The 12,598-nt window shown below is 46.1% G+C and overlaps 4 protein-coding genes across 5 annotated transcripts; 2 read left to right on the forward strand and 2 right to left on the reverse strand.

The window, feature by feature from the left end:
* The first annotated feature begins 2,360 nt into the window (after window positions 1–2,360).
* LOC134170405 (claw keratin-like) lies at window positions 2,361–3,068 on the forward strand. Its single transcript, XM_062631770.1, has one exon. The coding sequence runs from the start codon at window positions 2,361–2,363 to the stop codon at window positions 3,066–3,068; it is 708 nt and encodes a 235-aa protein (XP_062487754.1).
* A 1,066-nt stretch (window positions 3,069–4,134) lies between these two features.
* On the reverse strand, window positions 4,135–4,615 carry LOC134170406 (scale keratin-like). 2 transcript variants are annotated; one of them, XM_062631771.1, is made up of 2 exons: window positions 4,292–4,615; window positions 4,135–4,233 (listed from the first exon to the last, which is right to left on the reverse strand). In XM_062631771.1, exons 1-2 carry the CDS (start codon window positions 4,586–4,588, stop codon window positions 4,135–4,137), a joined length of 396 nt encoding a protein of 131 aa, XP_062487755.1. In that variant the 5' UTR covers window positions 4,589–4,615. The 2 variants fall into 2 exon arrangements, with proteins under 2 accessions (XP_062487755.1, XP_062487756.1); XM_062631772.1 differs by having other exon boundaries at window positions 4,223–4,615.
* A 3,337-nt stretch (window positions 4,616–7,952) lies between these two features.
* LOC134170447 (scale keratin-like) lies at window positions 7,953–9,028 on the reverse strand. Its single transcript, XM_062631805.1, has one exon. The coding sequence runs from the start codon at window positions 9,020–9,022 to the stop codon at window positions 8,657–8,659; it is 366 nt and encodes a 121-aa protein (XP_062487789.1). The 5' UTR covers window positions 9,023–9,028; the 3' UTR covers window positions 7,953–8,656.
* Window positions 9,029–9,925: 897 nt separating this feature from the next.
* LOC134170448 (scale keratin-like) lies at window positions 9,926–10,877 on the forward strand. The gene is made up of 2 exons (XM_062631806.1): window positions 9,926–10,120; window positions 10,226–10,877. The coding sequence occupies exon 2, from the start codon at window positions 10,250–10,252 to the stop codon at window positions 10,613–10,615; it is 366 nt and encodes a 121-aa protein (XP_062487790.1). The 5' UTR covers window positions 9,926–10,120; window positions 10,226–10,249; the 3' UTR covers window positions 10,616–10,877.
* The last annotated feature ends 1,721 nt before the right edge of the window (window positions 10,878–12,598 follow it).

The raw sequence follows: 12,598 nt of genomic DNA on the forward strand, positions 1-12,598 counted from the left end.
GAGTAGAGATTTTAGAACATCGATCTATCTGACCCCTTGTTTTTCTGAACATGGAATAATAGCCAGTTAAACCTGAAAATTCAGATTATTGTTATTTTTTCAATAGAATTTAAGTCAATAGACATTTCAGGCATAGTAACAAAGTACTGTCTTGGGAGGTGAAGCTACTAGCTACAGTTGGTAACACTGACATACCATAATCTCCCCAAACTTATTCATACTTAGCAAAAGTATTACTGATCACTGATTTGAATGAAAATCACATCATTGCTACTAGTGAAGTTACAAATCATGGTCTGATTGAGGAATCAAAATAATTGGCTGGCATATTTTTAAATGATGTTATTTCATAACAGGGGCACTTCCAAATCTTACCTTTCTTCATTTAATATGATAATAACAGAAATTGCAAGCACTAACTATTAACGAGTATTTGTGAAGCAGTTTAAAGTCATTATCTTCCAGGTGCCTCATTATAATCAGCAAATCCTGATGACACTTCAAAGGCATAAGTATCTTACAATTTAGAGGTAATTTATAGCCTATCTTTTGCAATATTGTAAAATTAGAAAATGACAGATTTGCAAATAACTATATGATGCCACAGACTTATTAAAATATATTCCTTTTTACTACTATTTTATTCATTTCCCACTTCTTAATTGGTCAGGACTTTAGGGAATGAGGAGAAAATCAGGATTGTTTTGAAATGTATTTCTAACAGAACTTCTAAAAGTCAAGATTTCAAATGAAATTTTGACATGTTTGGTTGTAAAGTTAGACAGAGACAAGGTCAGCAGTCTGCCTATTTCAGTAAGGTCTTTTCTGCTTCTTTGGAGATGTCACTTAGGCCAGTCATTCCTCTCTTGACCTAGTCTCATCTGAATTGTCTCAAAACTTGAGAGAAGGATGTTAGAAAAGGTTTCATGGACTGATGGGTTATGGATAACACCTCTACTGATGATGGGACTGCATAGAATCATAGAATCAGCTAGGCTGGAAAAGACCTTTAAGATCATCAAGTCCAACCATTACCCCAGGAGTGCCAAGACCACCATTAAACCATGTCACTGAGGGCCATCATTCCCCTATACCATTTGGTAGGTGCAGTAAATAAGACACAGATCTCACTGCCTGGGTTAATTACAGGGAAAATTAAAAGCTTAGACCACCAGCTAAAACTTTGCCAGGTCTTCTGCTTTCATGCTGTTACTAGCAATAGTGATATCCCATCAGGAGTGAGCCTGTATCATGTCAACTCTTTGCTCTTCTGTGTAACAGCATTTATGGATCCCTGCAAGGAGATCAACTTGTGTCCTCTTCAAGTCTGCTGCAAGAAGCTGTGTCCTCCCAGCTCGTTTGGTGACCTTCACCTAGTTTGTGCACGTAGCAACATAAAAGGGTTCCACACCATGTAAGCACTACCTGGAAAATTAAAATTGGACTAATGTGACGCACGATTCTTGTTCCGGCTTCCAGTTGCTGATTGTATGGCAACCCTTCAGCTTCAAGTTCCCAAAATCCCCTAAAATGACAATCACAGGTAAGTGATTGTATCAGCAGTTGTATCACACCCACACTAATATTTGGGAGGGACAGTGCTGAGATGACAAAATTAGAGCTCCCACTATCATGTTTTGTAACAGATTAGGACCAGAGGCACAAAGGCTGGCTTAAAGAAGGGTATAAAACCTTGTATCACCCACAGCCTTCTATCCAGTTCTCTTGTCTCAGTCTCAGCAGTGAAAGAGGTAAGTGTGACTTCACTCATTCTTTCTACTACTATTAGCATTTACTTTAACAGTGTTCTTGTCACAGAGATGATTCCTGCATGTGTTTTTTCAGACTTAGATCCTTTGTTTCCCTCTGAAAATGTGTCTTTGTCCAGATGCAGCATCAGGAGTCACAGCATTAGGATAGGAAATAGTTCTCAAGCTATAGAAATACTTGGGTTGACTTCCACATCATGAAGTCTGAAATAATGCATATAGCCAATGAGCCTTTTCTCCTATTCCTGTTGGCTTCTTTTCACTGTTCACTTTGTAGGAACACCCTTGCCTGTCCAAGTTTCTATAGACAGGTCTGTCCATCCAATTTACCCAGTACTGAATTTCTCTTTCATATTGTACAGTTTCCAAAGGTGATCATGATGAGATGAAAGAAAGGACAGAGGTGGAGTTGGTACAAGAATGAGTTTAATTTTTTTAGCATGTAGAAATGTATCTACATCGCTGTTAACTTCTGATATTTTAAGCAGAGAATCATTGCTTAATAATATTAGTTAATCTCCCACCCACTTCTAGTATTTGTTCATTTACCTTAAAACTCCTTACTGCAGACTCAGAGCCAGCACCAGAAGGATGTCTTACTACAGTGAGTCCTGCCGACCCTGTGAGGTGACCTGCCCTCAGCCCATTGCCGAGAGCTACAATGAGCCCTGTGTGCAGCAGTGTCCCGACTCCAGAGCAGTGATCTTCCCCCCGCCAGCTGTGGTGACACTGCCGGGCCCCATACTCAGCTCTTTTCCTCAGGAGAGCGTGGTGGGATCATCAGGTCCAGCCCTGTTGGGAAGGTCCCTTAGTTCCCAAAGCTCTGGGGGCTATGGGGGCTCTCTGGGTTTGGGGAGCTATGGAGGCTCCGTGGGCTATGGGGGCTCCCGAGGCTATGGGAGCTCCCTGGGCTTGGGGGGCTACAGAGGCTCCTTTGGTTTGGGAGGCTACGGAGGCTCCCTGGGCTTGAGGGGTTATGGAGGTTCCCGGGGCTATGGGAGCTCCTTTGGTCTGGGGGGCTATGGTAGCTCCCTGGGCTATGGGGGCTTCCAGGGCTGTGGGGGCTCCTCTGGTATGGGGGGCTATGGGGGCTCCTTTGGCTTGGGAGGCTATGGAGGCTCACTTGGGTATGGCCATTCCCTAGGTTATGGAGCTGACTTGGGCTATGGGGGCTCCCTGGGCTATGGGGGTCAATACGGGTCCAGTGGCTTTGGCAGCTCTGGCTTCTCCTCCTGTGGCACTGGCATTACCTCCCAGAGGTGGGGCAGGTCCCGCCGTGGGAGCTGCGGGGCTTTCTGAAGTCCACAGGATGGAGCCCAGAACCAGCAATAACCCTGAAGCAAGGATCATGGCACCAGGACGTGGAACAAGTGCCATGGGGACCAGCAGCATGCGTCAGCTGCCCTGGCATGGGTCTTGAGGGGGTTGTGTGTACCCAGCAGCCCACTGCCCTGTGCCACGGTGTGCTCTCACTGCATGACTGAGCCCCGGTATCTCCTGCACCCTTCTATCACTTTGGCTGTCCCGTGTGTCCTGCACAGAGCACTGGTACCAGAGCCTGATACCTGCATCACACTTGTATTCCCCTTGTATTGCCTTGATTCTCTGTGAATGGCTGACTTCTCTTTAGCATTAAATCTCCGTGGTGTTGCATAAGAACCTCTCTGGTTTTCATTTGATTCTCAGCCTCCTCCAGGAGGAATATTCACTCTTCTACTTGGAATGCCACAGAAGTGACAATTTTCCTGTGATAAAGAGGAATTTCTTTCCTCAGCAGTAGATCTTTTGTCATTTGAAATACATTCCTGGTCCTCATAAAAAGTGCACACAGGTTTTGTGCAGTTTTCTTTGAGGGGACATTTTCCTGAGCCACTGTCTGTAGAAGGATTGATAGGCTGTACACTGGGATTAAGCATTGAGCTCAGATAAGTTCACAGACTCTGCTATACTTGGAAGAAGAGCTCAAATATATGATGAAGAAAATAGGAGGGTTTTTCTTAGATCTAAATGTTCTTGTTCCTATAAAACAACAGTAGCCAAGGGAACAACGGGAGTGCCCCATAAAAGGTAGGACTAGGATTTTTGCATTTCTCTGCCAGTGATGAGGGTGTTGACCTGATACTAAAAGCTAAACTTCACAAACTGTAAGACTGTTGACAAAGCAGAAAGATGACTGTATTATGCAGCAAAACTTTAATCAGAATGAAAGTTACAGGAAAACAACACCAACCTCTCCTTCGATGACAAACAAATACCCTCAACCAGCATAAAATGAGAACCAAGACAGAAATAATGTAGATCATTAATCCAAAGGAAAAGGACATTAACACTTTCAGGAGATTCACCACAGATGCTCCTGCTACTTTTAGCAGGGTCCACAGGTGCTGTAGAGGGACTGGGTACATTGGGGTGAGGAGTACGGGCTGCAGAACCTGGGGGCTTTACAGCTGGCTCTAGCAGGATCCTCGGGTGTCCCACAGCCTCTGGGTGTAGCGGGGCAGAGCCAGAGGGCTGCAGGCGGCAGGAACGTAGGGTCTGCCAAAGGTGCAGAGACCCCCCGAGGCCTGAGTGGCCCTGGCACCGTAGAGGCCTCCCAGCCCCAGGTTGCCTCCAAAGGCGGGTGCTCCGGAGGAGCCCACCACGGCTTGCTGGGGGAAGGAGCTGAGGATGGGGCCGGGGAAGGTGACAACCACAGGCGGTGGCTGGATGAAGGCTGAAGAGTCGGGACACTGGCGGGCGCACAGCTCGTTGCAGCTCTCAGCGATGGGCTGGGGGACGGCCACGCCGGTTCTTGGTGGGCACAGGTCGTAGCAAGACATCTTGGTATAGGGTGGAAAGTGGAAATGGAAAAGACTAAAAAAAGGCAGAAGATTTATGAGATAAATTTCAAAATGCTGATGTGTAAAATTAATATGATGTGCTTTTGTGTGCTATAGCATTTATTTTATATTCAGCCTTGATCAACTTTCTTTACACTAGCTGAGCACCTGGATCCAAATTTTCTGGCTGTATAAAGACCTCCCCAGGAATGACCATACACCACTGAATGACCTTTTTTTCTGGGCTTACGTGGATGTGTATTACGCTTCCTGCAAGCATGCACACTGAAGAACAATATAAGAACTTCAGTCACATCTACCACAGAGTTCCCAAAGTGGGGAAACAGTGTCAAGTTAAATGTGGCTTTTCTTGAAATAGAAGGGTTTATTTATATCTCCCAGAAAGATGCTGAACACAGATGAAAAGGTGGCTATCTTACATATTTACCGTAAATTTTATGAAGTACTAAAATAATAATCTGAAATAATATTTTCAGCTGCAATTTTTAGCCTTCTAGTTACTTAGAACACGCAAATATATTTCTCAGAGTTTCTGCACTCACACCCTGTTTCCCAAATCCCGCATTTATCACTCTTCCCACCAGAAGTATGGACAAAAACTTTATAATGCTCATAGGAATCTTCTTCTACTACTCTGATACACATTCTGATTAAATAAATAGAAATAGACTGAAAAATCATACTTACGAATCTCAGGAAGCCGAACAAGCCCAAAGACGTGTGTGGATGAACTCTTGGACTATAGCTTATATGGAGTTTCTCAGCATTCCAGTGGGGTTTGAATCTCCCTTGGTGCTGGGTTTTTCATTTGGCTGCCTAACAGGAATTGTTTAGGAGCTTTGAGTGATGAAAGTTTTGTGTTTGTCATGGTTATGATTTTATTCAAATTCTCGCATCGTGTGATGTCCGTGTTACACCATCATGATTTCTTTAATCTTGGGTCTTAATTGGTTCGAGTTGTAATTCCTTGTATCATTATGATTACTTCACTAGAATTGCCACGTGCATTAAGCTGACTCCACATGTTGCTTCTTCCTTTACAAAGTTGTCATAAGCTTGTCTGCTCAGAGATTTTGTAAGACTCATCTTTGGCTGACATGTACATTTTTCCTAAACAGTCCTTTAATCTGTCTCATAAATTAATTGGAGACAGAGTGCAGCTTCTCCTAGGACTACCCAGGATTTTGTCTTTTCTATCCCTAACTTAAATAGACTTCTTTGATCTAAGCTGTATTTAAAGTGGTCACAAATATCAGCAGAGATCATACAATGCCCATGACAATTCCCAAAAAGCTTTCCATAGAGAGAAACAGTCTTTTGAATGGCAACTTAATCCTATGTAAAAGTATTTTTTTTCACTAAAAGAGGTTAAGTGGGAATTGAAATTCAGCTTTAAAAGAGCTCATGGTTCTGCTGACTGTGATTTGAGCCAAGAAGTCAAAGAAATCACCATCTAGATATGTATGAGGCCCATGATGCACCAAAACAAGTAGAATTTTGAGGACAAATAGAAGAAGCAGATAAAGAGTTTTTGTTAGATGTCGTGGGCGTCAACTCTTACCAAGTATGTTCTGAAGCTTCTTGGGAAAAAGTTATTTGGAATGATTTCACAAACATTCATGAGCTGGTGTTCAACCCTGTGAATGTTTTGTGTTGGGTTAATGTATGAAAATGTGTGAGTGATTTAGATGCTTCAGTGTTACACAATCACATTTACTCTAATGTACAGGAAACAAGACGGTGCATGCCATTACTTTAATGAGATCATTAGAATTGTGCCATTGGAAGTCATGGGTCAACATTTACATAGCTCTTTCATTAAAAAAAATGACCTTTCAACTTTCTGAATCAAATCCTCTGTTAGTATAAGTTACCACATTTATTGTATTATGTCAGTATTCTGAACTATACTTTCCAGAAAAAAATTCTACATACATTGTGATTGTTTACACTTTTTCTGTGTTTTTTTTTTCAGAGGACAGTCAGTATCTTTTATCCAACTTTTAATGTCTTATGCATGTCCAAGGCATTTTACAGACCCTACTCATTGTCATACCAGTGAAATTCCCCGGAACTGAAATATCTTAATACCTGCAATGATTAAGGTGAATACTTCTTGATGTGATACAGCTTCATCCTGATATTTTAATTTTCTCTTCAAGTGATAAAGGGATTGTGTTTAGGTTGTGGGTTTTGTTCTGACATGTATTGTTTCACTTTGGGAGGAGTTGTGGCTGGGAAGGTAGGTGGAAACAATAGCTGGCTAAAGTGACTGTTTCCCCAACCAAAAATTATCCTGCATTTACTGCAGGGGAAGACAAAAAAAAACACTTTCCAGGCATAGAAAGTGAATTACTGCAATCCACATCTCCCAGCCTAGGGGTGAATTCCTTGCCTTGATTCACATTTTACCACAAAGTCTGCAAGTCAGAGCAAGTTGTGTCTCACTACTCTCTCAGGGCAACAAACTCTCTCCACATCAAAGTTCTCTAGTTTCTCCTGCCACTCAGTAGCATTATTCTGTATTTAATAACATTGTGATTTAAATGCTCTGTCAATTACAAAATGTCTTTGGGGGTTCCCATGGGAAAAAAGCGCTTATTGCAGATTTTCTCTAGCCACTCCTGAACAAAGTATAAAAGAGCACTTTAGAAGCACTGACTAATGATTTATGCATGCTGTTTTGTTGTTATAATGAGACTTGTGTGTCCCAATGCTGATTATTATCATCAGTCTAAACAGGGAGATGCTCTTAATCATATCACTTCACTAATCAGATTGTGGTTCCTAGTTGCTGGGGCTGGCCATCTCTGTCCCTGCCCTGCTTTTGCTTTTGTGTCACCCATGGCAGTGTGCTCCTTTCACAGTATCTAAAGCTGTCTTGAGCAAGAGATTCATAGACTGTGATAGAAACCTGCTGTTCTTTCCAGTATCTCTCTAGACCTTTAAGCAATCAGAAAGGGTGAGATTGGATGTTAAAGGCAAGAGATGAGGAGAGTTTAAAGGTCATATTTTCAAAATTAATAATAATTTCTACATATTAAATAAGAGACAGGAGTACTTCATTGGTCTGGAGATCTGTTACTGTTCTAAAGTACTCTTAAAACTAAGCATGACAAATTTTATCATAGGAGAGAAGGTGGAATGTATTTTCATGGAAGATAAAGAAAACAAATGTTTATGTGTAATAGTAACATAATCAACCAAAGAAAATTCATCATTTATTTTCAATTTTGCTGATAATCATATAATGAAGGTCAACTACACAGAATAGACAACAACCAAAAAATCATGCAGGTGCAGGATATGATGTTAGCAGAGACAAATATTGAGAGAAAGAAAATACATACAGTATGGAAAAGAAGGAAACAGCTATTCTCAATCCTTAACTCTGTTGCTCTCCCCTAAATGTGTACTAACATGGCCATGAATGAATAGTACTGCTCAAAAATATAAATCATAGAAAATCTGTAAAAAATGGGAATGTAAAATATAATTGGAAGGAAACAGACAATTATGGACTAAAGCAGTGAAGCAGAAAATCTTCTGTGCAATAACCAGGTATAAAATTAGCTCAATCCTCAAAAAATATTTAGAATAAGAAAAGATTAAAAAAAACATACTGAAAATCTGATGCATAAAGGATTTATTGAAAAAAGAAAAGCAGGAAAATCAGACTGATGACACAAAACAAAAAAATAGGACAAGAATAATAAAAAGAAATGAAAAAATGCAGATGAACATTTCTACTCTTACAGTTGTCAAGTTAAAAATTCAACCACAGCTAACAAAATACAATATTTTACACAGGTTCTTGCCACAACTTACAAAGATAAAGACAAAGCAAAACAAACGTGAAAATATAACACATTGAAAATACACAAAAGAGCATATTAGGGAAAAGATGTGTGAAACTTGAGTGAAACAAAAAATTAAACCCATAAATATCAGTGTTAATAGAAAAGATTAATAGTTGCAACACTGGGCATGACTAGCTTCTACCAAGAACTTCCATTACTGGAAGGTATGAAGGCTGTAGCAGTTGCTCTAGCAGGAGCCACGGGTGTCCCACAGCCTCTGGCTGTAGCGGGGCAGAGCCAGAGGGCTGCAGGCGGCAGGAGCGTAGGGTCTGCCAAAGGCGCAGAGGCCCCCCGAGGCCTGAGTGGCCCCGGTACCGTAGAGGCCTCCCAGCCCCAGGTTGCCTCCAAAGGCGGGTGCTCCGGAGGAGCCCACCACGGCTTGCTGGGGGAAGGAGCTGAGGATGGGGCCGGGGAAGGTGACAACCACAGGCGGTGGCTGGATGAAGGCTGAAGAGTCGGGACACTGGCGGGCGCACAGCTCGTTGCAGCTCTCAGCAATGGGCTGGGGAACGGCCACGCTGGTTCTTGGTGGGCACAGGTCGTAGCAAGACATCTTGGTGTGTGAAGAGAGGTGAGCCTGCAAAAGAAGGCACCAAGCATGGGTGTCACGAGCAAGGGCCAGATCACCCTGCTGGAGCTCTGCCCTGATCATCGTACTTTTCTGGGGATGCAGGGGCCAAAGCCACTGCCTTGCCCGCACTGTCCAAGACTTTTGCTTGGCTCATCCAGCCCCCCTCAGCACTCTACTCTCCAAACACTGATCCCTTCCCCAGACCCCATGCACGGCCTTATTCTGTGTGTCCTGGCCACGCAGCTCCTTTCTCCCTCCCCCCGCCTTGGCTAAGGGCACTCAGGCGATCCCAGCCTGCTGCCAGCTTGTCGGCTGCTGTCAGAGCTCTCCTGGCCAGGGGGGCCCTCACCAGCCTCGGCCACAGGAGCAGAGCCCCGCAGGCACTCACCTACCCTTTTCCTGAGCACAGCAAGGCAGGAGCGATGAATGCCAGCGCTCATCCCGGCCAGGGCTTTTATGCCTGGCTGGCGAGGGTGGGGAGCAGTGGCCGCTGTGGGGGCACGTGGCTCACGGCAGCCGGTTCCCGGCCTCCTCCCTGAGTGGTGCGGGGCTGTTTTGCTGACATTGTTTCCTCACCAGCCCCAACCTGCTCTATCAGCCTCAGTAATTACCCTGCTTGGTCACTTGATTGCTGCCACCTCATGGGTCAAATTGCCCCCACTGGCTTTTCATTATCTTCATGTGTAAGAGAACATGCTGTGCGAAAAATGCTGACCACAAATGCCATGCGTGGCATAGCTTTTCTCCCTGGGCTTGGCATCGAGGCATCCTCAGGCATTCATTTCAGAGCCACAGGGCAGATGGGGCTGTTGCTGCTGGGCAACAATTACACTTCCCAAGGACCATGAAACGCAATGCGGAGTGAAGGAGGCCGGGCGCAAAATGTGCTGTTCTGGCAAGGGGATGCTGACTCAGGGAGGGGCAGGAGCCAGACAGCCCCATTATCATGGGCAGGAAGGTGTTTCCAACTCTGCAGATTGGCCCGTGTATTGCTGAGCCATGGCAAGGCTGGTATAAAAGCCGTGCCTCTGCCAGTCTCTCCCAACCACCACTCTGGTCGCCTTCTCCTCGAGGAACAGGGTAAGTCTGTGAGCGCTTGTCCTTCTGGCCCTGTGCACCGTACCCAAGCTCTCCATCTTGGGACTTACCCTTTGCTGCTTGCTTTTAAACTGTGACTTCTTGCAGAGCACCATCCCATCGCACACCAAGATGTCTTGCTACGACCTGTGCCCACCAAGAACCGGCGTGGCCGTCCCCCAGCCCACCGCTGAGAGCTGCAACGAGCTGTGCGCCTGCCAGTGTCCCGACTCTTCAGCCTTCATCCAGCCACCGCCTGTGGTTGTCACCTTCCCCGGCCCCATCCTCAGCTCCTTCCCCCAGCAAGCCGTGGTGGGCTCCTCCGGAGCACCCGCCTTTGGGGGCAACCTGGGGCTGGGAGGCCTCTACGGTGCCGGGGCCACTCAGGCCTCGGGGGGTCTCTGCACCTTTGGCAGACCCTACGCTCCTGCTGCCTGCAGCCCTCTGGCTCTGCCCCGCTACAGCCAGAGGCTCTGGAACTCCTGTGGCTCCTGCTAGAGCCAGCCCCACGTTCCCCAGAGTTCCTGGGACACCTCACCCTTAGGCCTCCTGTCATTTTTTCTCCGATTTCCCTCTGTCCGTGATGCTTTTTCTTCTTGCTCCTTCCCATGCCCATGTGTGTCACTCCACCAGTGCTCCATGAGGAAATTGCTTATCTCTGAAGCAGCCACTGCCTGGTGAAAGCCTGAAGAAAAACCTCACCTGAAGCCCAAAAGGAAAATCTGCATGTTTCAGCCTTATGTTTCTTTCTTTACTGCAATAAAACAAGCATGCATCCAAGGCCTGCTTCTGCATCCTTCTGTCACAGGCCAGCCTGGTCTGCAGTGTTCACTGGTCGTGCTCAGGGCACAGCCAGACAGGCCACGGTGATCTTGCAGCCCTGGCAGAAGAGCCACGCTGAGCTGCCTTTGGGGACACCCCACAGCCTGGGCCCCTCTGGACACACACATCCTCAGAGCTAAGCTCCAGGGACACAGGCTGAAAGTGGCTGCTCCCCTGCCAGCAGGACATGCAGCCCTAGGGCATCTGCAGACTTGCAGCCTCCTTGCACATCTGTGTGTCTACACCATGGCCTGAAGGCAGTCAGAGGTAATGCCTGCAGTGGCTCCAGCCCTGGGAGCCTCCTTGGCACTGCTTGAGGCCCAGAGAGAGAAAGCAAAGGGGAGGCTTTGCCTTCCTTATTCCGTTGTCGCTCACTTCCCTTTCTCTTTCTTTGTCTTTTTTTTCCCATTCCCACCTTCTAATTCTCCTTCTCCCTTCTTCTTCCCCTTCTGCTTCTCTCTTCTTCCCCTTCCTTCTCTTTCTCCCTCCATAACACCCACTCGCTGCTCCTTGGTTCCCTGCTGCACACACAAAATTACAGGAATCACAGCCTGATGAAAGTAGAAGCAGACTTTGCAGGGAGGGCAACTTGTCATGCTGCCTCCTTAAACAGGGACACTGGGAGCTGGCTGCCTAGCACCATCTCCAGGGGGCTTTTGCACCTCTACAAGGGCAGAGACTTCACAAGCCCCCAGGCCAAGAGGTGTCAGTGCTTGCTCAACCTTACCCTGCAGAAATGGGCTTGGAATGTAACAGTTGAATGAGACTCCTGTGTTTCTCTGGAGCCCATTCCCTCTAGACTTGGCGCTGACACTGTGGAAAAGAGCCTGGCCCCCTCTTATCAACACCTTCCCTTCAGATATTTACACACATTGATGAACCCCCCTGAGCATCCTCTACATGTGGAGAAGTCCCAGCTCACTGATCCCCTCACCACAACACAGAGTCTCCTTTACTTGCCATCATTTTCCTGCTTTAACCCCAGCTAGCCACTAAACACCACAGAGCAGCTTGCCTCTACCTCCCTCCTGGGATGGGAGAGACGGATAAAACTGAGAAAATTCATGGGATGAGAGAAAGACACCTCCATAAGGGAAGCAAATGCCATGCAGACAAGCAAAGCAAAGCAAGGAATTCATTCTCCAAGTGCAGCAGATGTTCATCCATCATCAGGAAATCAGGGCTCCATCACATGTAGTTGCTGCAGCACAGGATACTGCGGAATGCCCTTACTAGACCATGTTTCTAGCTCTTGCTCACCTTGGCGCTGCCCGGCACCCCCAGGGCCTTTCTTGACAAACTGCACTTCACAACCCACTGCCAGGTACCTGGCATGTGGAATAATACACACTCTTGCCAGCCCCCTCTGTGCAGATGCTTGGAGATGCTGCGGTGCTGATGGAGAGCACTGGGGGCCTGTTGGAATAGCTGCAGCTCTTGGGAAGAAGAGCAGGCACAGGAGCACTGCCAGAGCCTATTCTGATCCCTTCCATTTCACTGGTCCTTCAAGCCCCACCAAACACTTTTCTCCATCCTGCCTACATGCTCCGTGTCCCACCACCACCCACCTTCACCTAACCTGTGCCCTAAATCCCTACAACTGGGAGAAGAAGGAAGGGAGACAAAGCTTGGATGCAGGATAACTTTATTGTGCCCAGA

The sequence above is a fragment of the Pezoporus occidentalis genome, unplaced genomic scaffold (genome assembly GCF_034315485.1).
Source record: "Pezoporus occidentalis ecotype Australia unplaced genomic scaffold, CSIRO_AGI_Poc_V1 ctg373, whole genome shotgun sequence".
Lineage (NCBI taxonomy): Eukaryota > Metazoa > Chordata > Aves > Psittaciformes > Psittacidae > Pezoporus > Pezoporus occidentalis.